The 16,497-nt window shown below is 41.3% G+C and overlaps 2 protein-coding genes across 2 annotated transcripts in view; one reads left to right on the top strand and one right to left on the bottom strand.

Moving 5' to 3' along the window:
- Positions 1-16,497, bottom strand: part of LOC104928802 (E3 ubiquitin-protein ligase TRIM38) — an 899,066-nt gene that overhangs the window by 326,472 nt on the left and 556,097 nt on the right. The gene's annotated exons all lie outside the window — the stretch shown is intronic.
- snd1 (staphylococcal nuclease and tudor domain containing 1) overlaps positions 2,376-16,497 on the top strand; it is a 159,661-nt gene continuing 145,539 nt past the window's right edge. Inside the window, exons 1-9 of the mRNA XM_019273145.2 lie at positions 2,376-2,745; positions 5,296-5,445; positions 6,202-6,322; positions 6,638-6,719; positions 10,791-10,951; positions 12,662-12,753; positions 13,549-13,707; positions 13,801-13,907; positions 14,268-14,358. Of these exons, the coding sequence (XP_019128690.2) occupies positions 2,671-2,745; positions 5,296-5,445; positions 6,202-6,322; positions 6,638-6,719; positions 10,791-10,951; positions 12,662-12,753; positions 13,549-13,707; positions 13,801-13,907; positions 14,268-14,358 (1,038 nt within the window). The 5' untranslated portion in view covers positions 2,376-2,670. The remainder of the gene's footprint in view (positions 2,746-5,295; positions 5,446-6,201; positions 6,323-6,637; positions 6,720-10,790; positions 10,952-12,661; positions 12,754-13,548; positions 13,708-13,800; positions 13,908-14,267; positions 14,359-16,497) is intronic.

Below are 16,497 nucleotides of genomic sequence, written 5' to 3'. Positions count from 1 at the left end.
TTTTATCTTTATAGAAATAAAAATGACTAATAAAGATTAGTCAGCTGGAAACTGACTGAATAAAAATGAAAAATGAAGATATTATATTATATAAGATATTAGGCAGCATGTTTTAATTGCAAGAGATTGTTATGATGAGTGCTTAAGTTACAATAATATCACAATGTATTAGTGGATACTGTTGAGTTGTTCTGAAAGAGTTTTTATAGGTTAAATTTACATATTTTCTGGTGCATTTCACACAAATGTAATATAGGCTGCTGATACAAATACTGTGCCTTGACAACAGCTCAACAACGTCTCTGGCAGATCTACAGATGGCTGATAATTAAACAGGACACAAGAAAAATCTATGCCAAGGAGCACTGAAGGTATTCTGGTATGGCCCTGCACCATACTACGATATTTTATAATGGGCTTTACTTTAATTTCCCACCCATAATCCCAGGTATATTCCACATAGTCAGCCCCTGATCCCACTGATGCCCCTGTACATGCGAGCCATGTATTACATGGACAAATTCAGCGCCTGGAGTCATCTGCATTCCTTTAGCATATTATGTTTGATGTTTTTTTCCTCAGTCTCTTCCTCTTAGTAGTCATATGTTAGGGTATTAATGTCAGATTATTAAGAGTCATGATATAAACAAATATCTCAAAGTGTTTAGCCTGAAAATATTTTGATTAGTTCCTCTGAGCATTAATATTCTCTTTCAGCGGTGACCTGCTTCCCACTCACACGGTTACTCACATCTGTGAGCTGGCCAAGTACAACTGACCAAAAAAAACAAAAAACACATTTCATCTGGTGCAGCGTAATCCCCGGTGTGATGATATCACCACAGTCTAGATGCTGACTCAGTTGATTACTCATTATTCGTCAAAATCATATTATTATTGTTTAATATTAGTCAGCCTGCTCATCTGTATTTCAGTTGTAAAGGGGTTGCTTCTTTCACTTTGACTTATTTTTTTCCCCATGTATCATCACATAGACCAATAGACCCTTTTCTTACAGCAGAAATGTTGACTTGTCAAAGCAGGAAAAGAACAGGTGTTACTAATAACATTAGCAATGGCTCGAAACCAGTATGTGCCCCAGTAAGACAGAACAGTGAATGCGCACAATACCAGAGCCTGGTTCACCTAAATTGAATGCAACCATAATTAGTTATTAAAGGTGCAGTGTGTAAGATTTGGGGCCTTTATTTTCAGAATAAGGCAGACATGGAATATAATATTCATAACTATGATTTCAAGCATGTTTTAGTTTTGATACTTAAAAAGGATCCTTTTACATCTTCAGTGGGAGCGGGTCCTCTTTCATTGAGGCCGCCATGTTGAAACACCGTGCTTCTACAGTAGCCTAGAACAGACAAACTAAATACTGACTCTAAACAGGGCCCTTAAAGCGTTGTTTCTCCTTTACACTAGGACGGTTAGGGTGATGTGAGGAGACTGCAATGCAGCGATTAGTCTATAGGTTCTAGGTCTAGTTAGTCATCAAACACTTCTTCTGTAGAAGAGAACATTAAAGATTTCCTTATATGTTTGCCTGTAAACTGCTTGCATACCAGCCTGTGTGGATCTTTTTGGTGTTGGCATATGTGACGTCCTGTTAAATGTAGTCAGAAAAAATACTAAAATAGAACTAAAATAGAATCACATAACTAAAACTATATCCATTTGGTTTATATAATTTCAGTCATACTCATACAGGAACAGAAAAAGAAGGAGAGGATATGCAAAGAGAATGGGTTTAATTCATTTCTTAAACAAACAAACAAGCAAACAAACAAACAAAGACAGTTCAATTGTGAAGTGGTTAATACAGGTCATCAGTAAAAACACTTTACTTTACAGTGTCACCTTACAGTCAGTATTCCAATAATGTAATATATCCTATTCATATAGTATGTTTATATTTATACAGTAATGCTTGAATATAGTTGTCACAACCTTGTATAATGTATAGAAGATTCAAACATATTTTCCATCTATTCTATGTAAGCATATTTCATATTCTATTTAAGTATATTTTGCATTCTATTTTTAGTATATTTTGTATTATGCTCATATTTATATGTATTTTTTTTAGCATCTTTTATATTATTGTTTTGGCTTTTTGTTTAGTGACCCCATGTTAACCTGCATACCATGAATAAGCCTGACACTTAAAACTTGAGACTCAATAAGATTTTTCTTCTGTGCTTACAAAATATTATTTCATTTTGTTTCTGGCAGCTGTTAAACTAGTTCTACTTGTTTTAATATTTGTTACTTCGTTTGCACGGTCGGGCAGCGTGTGAGGAATTCCCGACGCGCCGTGAAGGCAGCATTAGGTGGGTTAACACTATGCTGACGTGTCGTACGTCTTGCTCCGGAAGTCTTTACTTCACTTCGTTCGTGCGGCGGAGAGGCGCCCTTCATTCGCTCCCATTCATTTCGCTCTCACGGACCCGGACGTGTTTTGACGTGTGTGTATGCATGGCACACGGTGTGTTTCCGGTATAACGTGTGTGTTGATCGGCGTTCAGCCTTTTTCCACTTTGGCTTTCAGTAGAACAGTCACTCACTTCAAGAGTCCCCCCCACAGCTTTCCCCTTTAAAAAACCTGCTCACCCCTTTTTCTTTTTTAAACGGCGTTATATAGATTTCAAACCGGTGGACATGGCATCTGTTTCGGCACCAGCTCAGACTGCTCCTGCTCCGTCTGCTCCTCTGCAAAGAGGAATTGTGAAAATGGTAGGAGTCTCTCTCTCTTTTTTTTCTTTTTTTTAAACACATGAATATGTGAGCCCATACAGCTAATTAGCTCAGCGAGCTAAGGAGGCTAAACTAACTTTAACTGAACTTATTTGACGATTTTAAATGTAATTATCTGTTGAATGCCGTTGTTGGCACTGTGTCAGTCACAACTGTCACACACATTAAAGCTCACCGGGGCTTGTAGCAGCATGCCTGGCTAACATTAGCTGCTAGTGCTAATAAGCTGAACTGACGTTAGCACATGTGTTGCTATCTTCATAGTGTATTTGACAGATATTATATAAAAAAAAAATAAACCGTGCTGATGTGGATTTGATTCACGTGTCCTAGCAACCGAACTGACTTTAAACGAAATAATGTCGTTGGGTAACTTGTGAGCTAACAGATGTTTAGTTTCCCAGCTAACGGCCAGCTAACCGTTAGCTCACTAGTAGCGGTTTTGCTGCCCGGTAAAGTGTTTCTTTTTCTTCTGTGGAGAAAAGTTAAAGGTCTTTACACACAATAAAAAAATAAATAAATGAATTTATCCAACTGGCCACATGTGCTGCATTCGTGTGCTTTCCCCTCAAAACTTAGCACCAAAGGCTAACACCAAAAGCGTCTCTCTCTTGTTTCATTTTTGTCCCCCCTCTCTCTTTCCTCCTCCTACTACTTATAAATGCTGCTGTGTCATATTTCACCCTTCATTAAACGTTTGGGAATCAAAGCTGGTTAATCAAAAGCCTGCGTTCAAGTAACAGGACACACAGGGCATTTCCTCTGTGAGCTGTTTCAAACCCAACCACGGGAAACTGACACGTAGCTCCAGCCTTTTTCTTGCCCCCCCATATTTTCCCCATTCATCCCGGCTTGTGTGAAGTCTCCTCGTCCACATGTTGCTTTTTTAGCTTTTGACTTTGCACTTGAGCACAAGTTAACCTTTACTCATGTAGATAAAGTTAGCATATATATATATTTTTCAATGTTATCAAGTGAACTTTAGTGTCAATGCTGTACTACAATGAGTACCAAAATTTCGTTTCCCTCTTATCCCGTGCAAACAGCATAAACATGACATATAATATACACACCTAAAAATATATACAAGCTAAAGACATCCTTGTGGCAATATGGCACAGTGTAATGTAAACAGAATTATCAGTATAAATATACGTATGGCAGTATGGACAGTATTTACAGTATACACAGTGAGGTATATCAAGAAACGCCATGATAGTATATCCAGTCTACTCCAACATGAATCAAACTGGACTAAACAGGTTGATCCTGTTGTGTATGTTGGATTGTTTTAGATATAAAGTTAGACATCAACATGTATTCGATCACATAATCACACCTGTGCACCCTGTGCGTTTGAAGAAGGGCTGTTTTTTTTAGACGTGCGGTAACTGTTGTAAACAGGTAGGCACTTGTGTGACTAGGTTGCACTCTTGTGGGTTTATTACCAAAGGAATTGAGGCCTTTTGTGAGAAGGACTAATTATAACGTCCCTTAAGTGCAGCGGAGCCTGCGAAGTTGGATTAGTATAATTTTAAGTGGGAGGTAATTAACGCTTAACTTTCACCCGATCTGTTACACCATTCTTTGATTTACTGTGCACGCGGTATATATCAATTTATATTTAATATAGTAGAGTCTTTGTAAATTGCCCTGATCTAATACAGTCCCTTGAGAAAGGGGGATCAGAGAGCCAAGCAAGGCTGTATCGCGCTAAGTGGAACTTGGCCCTTTTGTAAACAGAGAATGGGGGTGGAGTTGTACCCCTTTGCCTTTTTTTTTCTTTTCCCCCGATGCCTGGTCAGTGTACAAAAATGACAAAACTACCACTCTGCTCAGCCTATACTTGGAGGAACCGAGTCAGATAGTGGCGATTTGATGAAAGACTTATCTAGCACCACATCTTAGATCAACAGCCCCCAGTGATGCTCCGCCACAGACACACCGGAGAGTCCGCAGATAAAAAGTGTTTGCTCAGATTCGTGTAAATGCCATGGTCGTCAAACCCAAGAGTAGGTTATCTTTTTTTTTTTTCCCCCCTTTTTGTATTTAGCTACGTTATCAGATGGCGTGATCTCACCTTGCGTTTGAATGACGGACTGTCGCCATGGCAACGTGCAGTGTGAAGTTGCGTTTCAGTTTTCCAGGCTCCTGTAACGTGTTTTTAAGACTTTTGCTACTGTCGTATGAATTGGCAGCTGATTCGTAGCCACACAAGCGGGCTTAACGCATGAGCTCGGATGTAATTCAATACACTGATTTCCTTATTTGCATACCTCATGTGTTTGTTTGTGTTAGACCAGTTTAAAATGCAATTGGCGGTTTGCTGCAATGCAAATAGAAAGAACACAGTTTGCTGAATGTAACAGAGTGTATCTGTCTGGTAATTACTTTTTTTTCTCTTTTGTAAAGAATCCAGACGACAGTGTTTGACGATTTTATCTGTATTTGCCAAATGCAACAGTGGGCAATACTTTGACTGTTGACTTTATCTCCCCTAACGGACAGCTTTTATTGTCTTCCCTCCAGGTCTTGTCAGGCTGTGCCATCATTGTTCGGGGCCAGCCTCGAGGTGGCCCACCCCCGGAGCGTCAGATCAATCTCAGTAATATCCGAGCTGGGGCCATGGCCCGCCGAGCCGCTCAGGGCCAGCCCGAGCCCAAGGACACCCCCGATGAGGTGAGCGGCTCTGTTCCATTGTGCTCGTTTGTTTGTTTATTTGTTTATGTTTGTGTGTGTGTGTTTGGCAAAGGCAGAGCAAGGTCCTGCTAAGAAGGCCCTGCAGCACAAAACAGTGACATTCCAGTTTGGATGGGTGAATGCTGTTGTGCGCAGAACATGGCTTTGCTGTCCTCATTTCCATCGGGCGAGCAGTTGTACCACGATTTATATATGAATTAGTATTCAGAGCATGCCTGATTATATAAATGATGATGTAGCCTAGAGATAAACATTTCAATTCTCAATCGAACTCAAAGCTTTAAGATCCCACTGGTGTGATTTGACATTTTCTTATCACGCCTTTGAAAAGTCCATCAATTTATTTCTCACAGCCAGACGGTACTGCTGTCTGCTTTTGCTTAAACAAGACTGAAATGTCTGATTTTTTTAGTTTAGAATACATTTCTAATTTGGCCTTGAAAAACCCATTTGAATCTGCTGACAGACAGTTTGCTTTGACTAAGAAAATATCATCAATCAATATCATATTAAAAAGCATTTTTTATTAGTTTTTACATTGAAGGCCACCAACTTTGATCATCTGTAATTTTGTCTGAAAAATCAAGTGTATTGATTTAAAATGGAAAGATTGTTTTATTTTGCACTAGTATGTCTCTACTGGTTGTTTAATTCTATCTCAAAATGCACCCTAGTTGTTTGTACTTTGTTCTTTGATCAACTCAAGTGTACATAATATTCCTGTCTGTATTGCAGCCATGGGCCTTCCAAGCCAGAGAGTTCCTGCGCAAGAAGCTAATCGGCAAAGAAGTGTGCTTCACTGTGGAAATCAAGACTAGCTTGGGCAGGGAGTACGGCATGGTCTACCTGGGGAGAGGTGAGTGGACTGTCGCTCAATAGTCAGACCATAAATGTTAACATGTGAATTGAACACACCTGTGATGTGGAAATTCAACAGTTCTGTGCTTAAATAGTATTAGACTTTGTTTAATGTGCTATTTTTCAAATAGTTTGATGGGACAGCACTGTGATTTTTGTACAGTTAAATGTTGCTACAGCCACTCATGATTGTCCTCTTGTCCAATCAAATTACCTGACACAAACTTGCAACCATACTGGTCAACAAAAAGATGAGTTTGACTTTTTCTGAGGTGTTTGATTGGTTGTTTTCTCCCCCGTCCTCTCATTTTAGACACAGCCGGCGAGAACATTGCTGAGTCTTTGGTGAACGAGGGCCTTGCCACAGTCCGCAGGGAAGGAATCAGAGGGAACAAGTAAGATTTAAATGAAATTCTGTGTGCTGACATATTTTAATACAATATCACAAGCAATATGTCAGCGTACCACGTGTCACAGTTTCTCTTTGGGATATCAGATTCTGTCGTACGCGTTTATATTTGTTATGAGTCCATAATCGGTCACTATAGCGTGACTGACCTTGAGTGAGACTGATATCATAAATGCTTTCCTTTCACATTAGTTTGCTCAGTGAGTGTTGAAATCATTTTGAATGTCCAAGCTGGTTTTGGTTTGCAACTTTGCGCTTTGTTTCACAGAAGAAGGAGACAAAAAAAAAAAATTGGCAACATAATGTAATCTTCTGCTTGCTCAAGCTTGTAGCAGGACAGCTCTGGTAGATCTGCAGAGAGATGTCTGTGAGTCCATAGAGCCATGGTGTCCCAGATGGTGGCAGTATTACCCTGCTGCTACGATGATCTCCCTCTGAAACCCTTTTCTGCCACATTGCCCTTACACAGTAATCCCCTAAATACACTTGCACACCCGGCGCTATATGACAAAGTAGTGTATATCCCCCCCGGTGGCAGTATTTGTACATTACACACATTACAAGCAATTTGACTCATGCTGCTACGTTTGTATCTTCCAACATGAACAGAGATGATGTGAATATTTTGCCACTAATGACCCATTTCGAGCATCTCTGTGCAATGGCCCAGAACGAGCGCTAATGTAAACGATGCTTTAAGTGTGTACGCTGGCATCATTTGACCAAAGGGGAAGCCCATTACTCAGTGAGAGGACTTCAAGCCTCAGTTTTTCCCCTCAGAGCACTAGCCTCCGATGTCATTACCCCTCGTGACTGGCCACGCTGATCACACTTAACAATGATGCGATCATAATTATCGGGGTTATTATAATGATGATGGCTTTGGACAGTGCGGATAAACGTGTTCAGAAACTGAACGGCCGCGGCAAGTGCTCTGCAGTGCACCAGAGCAGGCTGAGGCACAGTTGTCCAGGGCTGGTTTTCATGGGTTTATTAGAGCAAGAATGAACACACAAATCACACACACTCACACATACCCACGCAAAATGGACCACAACTTGGACTGAACGCTATGTTTGGGTGCTAAATGTTAAATATGCAGATTCCTGTGTCTTATCCATATTTATTATTTGGTTAATTTAGCAAAATGATAATATATGTAACAATCGTGTATCATGAACACAGCACACATCTTTTTACACATAAATGGCTTTTTTTTTTGGGTAGTGGTACTTACCTAATTTTGTGCAAATGAATTCAGCTTTTGGTCCTTTTTAATTAGAGTTCAGATCTGGAAAATGGCACAAAAGCAGCACACATTTAAATGTTAAATTATAGTTATGTAAATTTCTGTCAAAATGAGTTCTTCATACATATTGCTGCTGTCTGTGTCAGATAGATTTACATTTATTCAAGTCACAAAATTCGTTGTTTTTTTTTTTTTTTTCTGCCGTTGGAGGTTCAATCATTTCACCGAGTTTCACTTGAACTTGATCAGGCATAAAAAATGCTGTCCTTGGTGCTGAGCCATACAGTCATTGGTACAGACGCATTCATCAATCTCCCCGACTCAGTCTTGCGACTCGGTCTCCGTCACTCAGTCAGACCTCTTTTCTTTAAAAAGCTTTATCTAATCACTGAGGTGGCTAGAGCCTGAAAATTGGTCATATTCCACAGCATTACACTTTCCTTTTTGAAAAATTAAAACCACAGGCAAGAGGGAGGTGGGGTTGACTGATTGAGTTTTTAGAACGCCCACCCACCAGAGCAGAAGGGAACTACATTATAATAACTTTATAATCCCCCTTCCCATTGCTCCTTTTTAAACTGGAGCCACAGAGGAGTGCTGGTTGACGGGTGTAAACGTCTGGGGGATGAACTGTGCTCACTAGTAGTGGAACCCTTCCACCTAGTGAAGCACACTAGGGAACATGACTTCCTTCATCCTCTCTTTTTTAAAAACTGTACAAAGACAACAGGGAGCTATAAAACGGCTCGCCAAGGTTCAACATTTCGTCTATTTAAAGTATTTTTAGTTGCACATGGGAGCCACACCGAGATGAAAGATGTAGCCTACAGTGAGTTCAAATATAAGGGAATTGGAAAGTTTTTTTTTTTTCTTTTCTTGGCCCTTTGTTTCTCCAGTAGTCTTGCTTACTATTACACTTTTTCCACATCAATATCTGTTTTGATTCGAAGCAATGTGTGTTGGAAGTAGTCGCTGATCTTAAAAGAAAACCGGCCTGTTTGGAAACATGGCTAAGTTCACTATCATCGGCCTCCACACATGAAGCTTTTTCTATATCTTTCCCAATCTCCGCTTGTGAGTTGCTTTCCATTTATTCCCGTGGCTTTTCAATGTCCGCTTCCCCTTGATTGCATTGTTAGTTTCTCCCTCTCTATCTTTGTTGCTTTCCGCTCCTGTTTACCGCTTAAATTCTAAGTAGCTTAAACACAATTGACTCTCCACAGAAAGTTTCACTGTTGTTGCTCAGTAAGCAAGAAAACTGTTTCAATTCGATTTGAAGTTTGTGGCTAAATCACTGTAGAGGGGAAAGAGAACTTGGCGGCTTTTGGGCACCAGTCCAGAAGCCCAATTAGGAGCGCGCAGCTGGAGAACAGGCTACATGTGTATTTATGTGTGTGACATTTTAATTGAGACCCACTTCGTTGCCTTTCCAAGCTCGAGTCACAATCGCTACTCCCATATCAATCGGGCAGCCTTTACTTCTTAGAAAAACAAAAGCCTGTTGGCCATTTGAAGTAATGAATAATTAACGTTGTACAAGGGGCCCTCAAAAAGCATTAGGCTGCACAATTTAGGAAGCCAGCGTGGAATTAATTGTGGCGTTTGTAGCCAGCTGCGTGGTAGCCTTTGAAGGAGCTGTCACACACTGTTATTGTCTCTTCGCAAAATGCTCGGATACATTTTTTAAGCAGTTATAATCGGGTCATCAGCTGGTTGCCACTGAAAACAACAGTGCAGTTTGTCAGGAACAGCACTTTAATGCAGCACTTAATTCAGCAAAGCTGGAGCCCGACCAAACCCTTACTTATACAGTCCTCTTGCTTTTAATGAGCACTTGTTGTGCGCGTTGAAGTGAACAACCGATGACAGTTGTTGTTGCACTGAAAAGCTACAACTGCGCCTGTAATGTGATGCATTGCATTGCAACATAACTGGCCACACGTTGTTGTAATTGTAGTTGTTGTAGTGCTAATATTTGCCTGTTAGGACGAGGGTAGTCCATGTTTTAACACAGCCTGGAGAAAAGCAATTAGAACATGTTGAAGTTAACACGGAGTGCAGCTCTACAATCAAAACCTTTCTGCTCTTTACGGTGACTACTTCTTTCTGCCTGGTGTGAAACTAATTGCAACTTGTTAACAGGCCCAGCTAGCGGCGTTAATGTATATATATTTTTCAAGCAGGTTGTTAAAGTAGTTTTATTGCATTCAAAGACCTTCTGATCTTTTAGATGTGTTTGTAACCTAGTTAATAGCAATATTTTAACTGGACGTAGCACAGCTTTATTGCAGCAGTGTTCTTTAACAGTGTTTTCCATTTTGAAAGCTGGAAAAAGGATCAGCATCTGTGAAAGTTTCAATATCGGTTTCATTCAGCTGCAGGTTTCAGTAGTAGGCCAGATTTCATGCTACTTAACTAATTAATTGAAGTAAAATTAATAAAGCTGCTCGGGAGATTTCATGTTGGTTTCTTATTTTATGCAGTAAAATTCATTTTTTAAAATGTGGCAGTCTGTTAAAATGAAATCAGAAGTGAAGTGCCCGTCTGAAAGTGTTCAACCTTCAGTTCTTATAAAAGAGATGGCCTGGAAAGAAAGGAAATGATTTGCCACATTTACAGCCTTTTTGTATTTGTCGGCAGCAGCTACTCGTTAAAGTCAAATGACCATGTTGAAAGAAGACCGTACAGCCAACTTGTATTTACCACGAACACAGTGAATAGCACATTGATTTGATCCCTCGTCCAGAGTTTGTGCTCCTTTCTAATTCATCGTGTATTAAACTTCTTTCTTTTCTTCTGTGTCCCCAGTCCAGAGCAGGCCAGACTCTGTGAATTGGAGGACCAGGCAAAGGCTTCCAAGAAGGGCCAGTGGAGCGAGGGCGGCGGCACACACACCATCCGCGACATGAAGTACACCATAGAGAATCCCCGCAACTTCGTTGACTCGTTGCACCAGAAACCTATCAACGGTAATGAGCTCGCCAGAGGCATGCAAGCATCCACGCTGTCACACTCGTACAGAGAAAGCTTTGGCCAGGGAAACAAAGACACATGGCATGTAAAAACACACAATACCACATTTAAGCCTCCATTTCCCCATAAAAGCCACATTCTCAGGCTGTCGGAAATCATCCATCCTGGTTGAAGATATCCACTTCAGGCCGTGTAATGGCACGCGTTATATCACCGTTCACCGGCTCATTCCTCCACTCTCTCATCTCTGACCCTAACAGAGCTGTAATGTGCCACTCAATTCATTTCCAGCTGGCTGCCGTTAACAGTGGCTCAGCTCATTTCACTACCCTTTAATTGAATGGAGAAGATGAACAGAGGGAAGGCTGTTTCATTCTTTTATTTCTTGTTCTTACCATTCATGAGAGAGAGTCAGGGTTGTTTTTAAAATTGTAAGGCAGCAATCCAGCCGAAGCCCCCCCCTTTTTTAATGTGCGCTGATTTGCCGTGCTTCAAAATCCGAACACCAATTTCACTCATCTGCTTTTGCCAACAGACACACAACGCGTACACGTATAGACGTAAGTTATTCACAGAGAGAAGGCGTATAGCGACTGAGAGAACCCGTCCTCAGAATAGCATTGAGGCGTGAAATGTCTTTCACACAGGTGACTCACATCCTGTCCACTTTCTTGAAGTAGCCTACTTTAGAGGTTAGGACCAACGTTTGAGTGATATGATTTTTAGAGAAAAATACAATTTAATACCTCAAAAGCTTTCCAAATATATTGACCTTGTCTAAAACCTTGATATGTTGCATATAGCACAGTCGAAACTTTGAAGTGACATAATGGATCTTTTCAAGTATCAGGTATTTTACCTTAAAGTGGCTGTAAAAACACTTGAGATATAGCCTTATTTTCCGAGAACAGTGGCTATGGTCAGTGTATGCTGTTTTAAAATGTAGAAAAAGTATCAAAGCATTGCTCCACATCCATCCTCAGGCACAGTATCTTCTAAATATTTATATTTTGGCCAAATTACAGCTAAATAAATGTTAACTTGGCTGTAAGCTGTATTTTGGCGAATTAGTTTTGAAGATACTCTGCATACTGACAGTGGTAGTAGTGGAATATGTTGCAGGGGACGTGGTTTTAACATTTCTTTTGCAAAAACGTAATTATTTGTAACCAAAATTAATGGATTTTTATGCTGCGAGGAAGGACGCAGCAACCTCTCTCATATTTGAGCCTGCAGTAGTACACAGTCTACAAAGGAGGCCACGATTTTCTCCTCTTTGAGGAGTACCACAGAGTGACCCCTTAGCCACACACTTCACTTCAACTGCCCAGTAAAACACTGCTTGTTTTTTAGAAGATTGCAGGTGTTATTGTTTTGAGTTCAATAAATGTCGGGCAAGGCCTCGCTGAAAATGCGTGCCGTGGCGATCTTCCCAGGATTAAATTAAATGAAATAAATTCAGATATTCAGTGGTCTGCCCGGTCAACCTTGAGGGGGAGGAATCAGTTATCAGGTTTCACCCTGGCTGCTTAATCATTCAGTCCTCCCCCCTACATTTTTCAATATGACCTATAGTGCTTCAGAGGTAAGTGTAAGCTTTGTCCAGCCAAGTCTAATCCAAGAGCTCGATGTCAGTTTGGTCATCGTAATTCAACCCCTTTCTCTCCCTCAAACGCTTTTAACATTCTGCCCCTTCCTCCCTCCAGCTATCATCGAGCATGTGCGTGACGGCAGTGTTGTTCGTGCCTTGCTGCTCCCGGACCACTACCTGGTCACTGTCATGCTGTCTGGAGTTAAGGTAACCACCACTCACTTATATGTATGTTGAAATGTGAGCTGCCGAGCCCATTTATTTTTCTTTGAGAGTTTGTTTCAGTAAATATCTGAGTAAAAAAAACAACATATGCACAAATGGCCAACCACATGTAGATCAATTGGACGCGTTTTGACAGTTTCCTCCACGCCCCGTGTCTTCCTTCACTTTACTGTCACAAATACTATTAATAAAGTATTTTAAGGTAGTCTGTCACGTCTTGTTATGGATGTACATATTAAAGAGAGACATTAAAAGAGTTACAGCTCATTTTTCGTCACTTCTCTACGTCTGTGTTTGTTCCACCGCTGTCATATCCGCTCCGCTAAATTTCCCCCATCAATCTCTTTCACCAGGCCCAGCTTTGCCAGTGGGCCACTCAAGATAACTAATCTTTTTCATCTCCCACTTGAAGATATTACATCCATTTCAAGGTGTTCTTTGTCTCGTCGTTCAAAGGCCTGTTTGCTTGTTGTGCCTGTTGTGCTTATGTCTGGTGTTTTGCCACACTCTAAGGAGAATACAGATAACATATACACCAAGGTGACGTCGGTGGAAAAAGCGGATAACAGTAATACACAGAAAAAAAACTGATTATATCATGAGAGTATGTGCGGAAAATATAACCCACCTAGAGGCACTGGTTGACTGCTGGGAATAGCAGTCGTGTGCTTCTGTTGCAACGGCGATTGGACACATCGCATTGCATTTCACATTTGTTTGCGAAAATACATATCGATTGAAGCGTCAGTGTCAATGTGTGTTTTTCCTTCCCTCCAGTGTCCCACGTTCAAGCGGGAAGCGGATGGTGCAGAGACACCAGAGCCGTTCGCAGCAGAGGCCAAATTCTTCACCGAATCCCGTCTCCTGCAGAGAGACGTTCAGATCATTCTGGAGAGCTGCCCAAACCAGATCATACTGGGAACCATCCTTCACCCGGTAAAGACACGGGAAACAAGCTTTGTGGTGGTGTGTGTGTGTGTTTGTGAAATTCAGGCTTACACTTCATTAATTGTTCTTTTTCCCTTCCAGAACGGCAACATAACAGAACTCCTGTTGAAGGAAGGCTTTGCTCGCTGCGTGGACTGGTCTATGGCCGTCTACACCCAGGGAGCTGAGAAACTCCGAGCTGCTGAAAGGTACGCAGCTGCAGACTCAAACGTTTTTGTTCTTTGTTGCTTTAGATCTTTTTCAAAACAGCCAGGGTCTTAAAGATACTAAAAACTAGAGAGGGAACATTTCGAATTTAGCTGGAAATGACTGCTTTATAAAGAAAGTACATGCCTTGAGGTATTGAAAATACTCAGTCGAGTACAGTCATTGCAGCAATAACTGTGAGCTTATTAAGTCGGAATTTTCTCACTTTAATGAGCTTTTGTAGCTTTTTACGGCCGAACGGGCAATTTTTAGTCACTCGATTAAGCCCTTTATATCCTAATATTTGTCTGACATTGAGGACTACCACTAATGACTATAATGTGATTTTTGTTCTTGGCCAGATCTGCTAAAGAGCGCAAGGTTCGAATCTGGAAGGACTACGTGGCACCCACAGCCAACTTGGACCAGAAGGACAGGCAATTCGTAGCCAAGGTGAGGTCCTGAAGTGTCTCATTGATGAATTATGTTACGTCTTTGACCCCTAACATAATATCTGTCAATTTGGATCATCGCTGAAAGTCCTTATCTTTCAAAACCACAGAGAAAAGTCATGACTAAGGTATAAAACTTTCTCTCTGACATGTAGACATTATCCGGCTTGAATAAAACTTGGCTTCGGTGCTAAGGGGAAGGCTGGTTGCTTCCACCATTTGATGTCTACTGCGGCGATTCCAATTTTCTCTCAGAACTGCAGCAAAAGCAGAGCCACTTTGAGGCTTCTAACGAATTTTATCCCCCTGACGCCTCTTATTTTCACATTTGCAACCCCCGCTGAATTTAAAAAATAAAAAAAAAATCCCTTCACTAAAGGTACTGGAAGGAATGCTTAACAGCAACCTTGAAGCACTCCCCAGTCAAATTAGGGCCAAATCGCTGGCGTGTGCTATAGCAGCAGCACAGAACGACCCCCAAAAGCCAAGAACTAGAGATATTAGCTTTGGAGGTTATTGGCCAGGGCCTCAGGGGAAAAAAGAGGTGTCCTTAATATCTAGTACAAGGGGAGTGCCTACCTCCCAGTTGTCAGCACACATTAGTTCAAATCAAGTGAGATGGACTCCTTGATACATTTTAGCGATACAGTCTTACTATGCGATGACATATTATAGCGTCTAAGTTGTAGCCTTAACATAGTAAAGCAATGCCTAGTTGTGCCCCACTCTACCCTTCAGTTGATATATATATTTCTTTATGAATGGAGAAAAAAAGTTTGACTTTTGTCTGTCTGTTCCCTCCAGACCCTGAACCTTTAACACTCTGAAAAATTCACGGCTAGCCTGAGGGTTAGATATAAAAGGTGTTTCTTTGACAATTTACTTACAGAAAGAATTTGATAAACTGCACACGCATAAAGAAGGTGCCAAAAGCCAGAAACTATGTGTACGTATATATATATATTTTTCCCTTACTCAGAGACAAGAGGGTAGAGAAGGGATAAAACATTTATATTATCAGTGGAGATGCTCTCTGAACCCCTCCACAATAAAAGAGGGTTGGATGTTGGCAGTGGGGGAGAATGAGAGAACGTTGAGGTGAGCTCAGGAGGGGGTTGGAAAAGAAGCAGAAAGATGGCAAAAAAAACAGAGAAGGAATTGAAAGTGAGTTGAATAAGGATGAAAAGACATGAGAGTGAAAGTCAGAAAAAACCCCCCATCTAATCAAGATCCATGGGGCTATACATGTCCTCTCTTTACTGCACTGTTGATGCCTCCAGTTAAACCTCGGTACACTTTTTTGATCTCTGCAGGACTCATCTTCTGTCCTCTTTTGCAACCGCAAGAGCCACGGTGGAGGCTTTCATGTCATCTGTTGCTGTGTTAGTCAAAGACATCAGCAGCTCCTGGGACTCCATGCCCTGGGCAAAAGCCTTCTCCAGATTATTACCTTATATAGTAGATTATTCGGTTAAAATAGAAGCATTTTCTGTAAATAATATGATCTTACCACGCTTGAACGAAATGGGGTCAAAGGCTTCTAAAGCTTTTCGTTAACAGTCTGTTCTGATCCCAAAACGCCACGCTGACCCTGCAACTGCTTGAGCCATTTCACAGCAAAGCACATATTGTACAGTCTAAGGTTACTCAGGCCTGTCATCGTCCCTCCATTCTCGTCCCCGTGACATTTGTCGGCACCTAATACTGCAATGCACCGACTCTCCCAGGGACACATCTATCCATCAATCCCATCATCGCACACTCCGCCCCTCTTCTCATCCACTCGACTTTTCACTTCTTATTATCTGAGCGATGGATGGAGTGAGGAGAGCAGAGCAGGTCCAATCCCCACAAGTCAATCTTGCTGACGCATCTTCCTTTTTTTTTCGACTGTCTCGCCTCTCTCCTCCCTCACCTCTGCCGGGACCGGAGAAGCGGATGTAGGCCATGTCCCAATAGTCTTCTTCTCCCCTCCTTTCCTTTTCAGCTTCCCCTCCTCTCTCAGGGGGGGGACCACCGTCCTGTGAGGTGACGGATATAAAAGGTGACGTGGTGTAAACCCCTTCACCAGCCTCTCATCACTAGCTTGTCAGGGACACTGTTGCTTTTAGATCGACCAAAAGAATCCAGTTAAAATGTC

Source organism: Larimichthys crocea, chromosome XX, assembly GCF_000972845.2.
Source record: "Larimichthys crocea isolate SSNF chromosome XX, L_crocea_2.0, whole genome shotgun sequence".
NCBI lineage: Eukaryota > Metazoa > Chordata > Actinopteri > Sciaenidae > Larimichthys > Larimichthys crocea.
The sequence above is the reverse complement of the archived record's forward strand: the minus strand, read 5'-3'. Positions and strand labels throughout refer to the sequence as shown.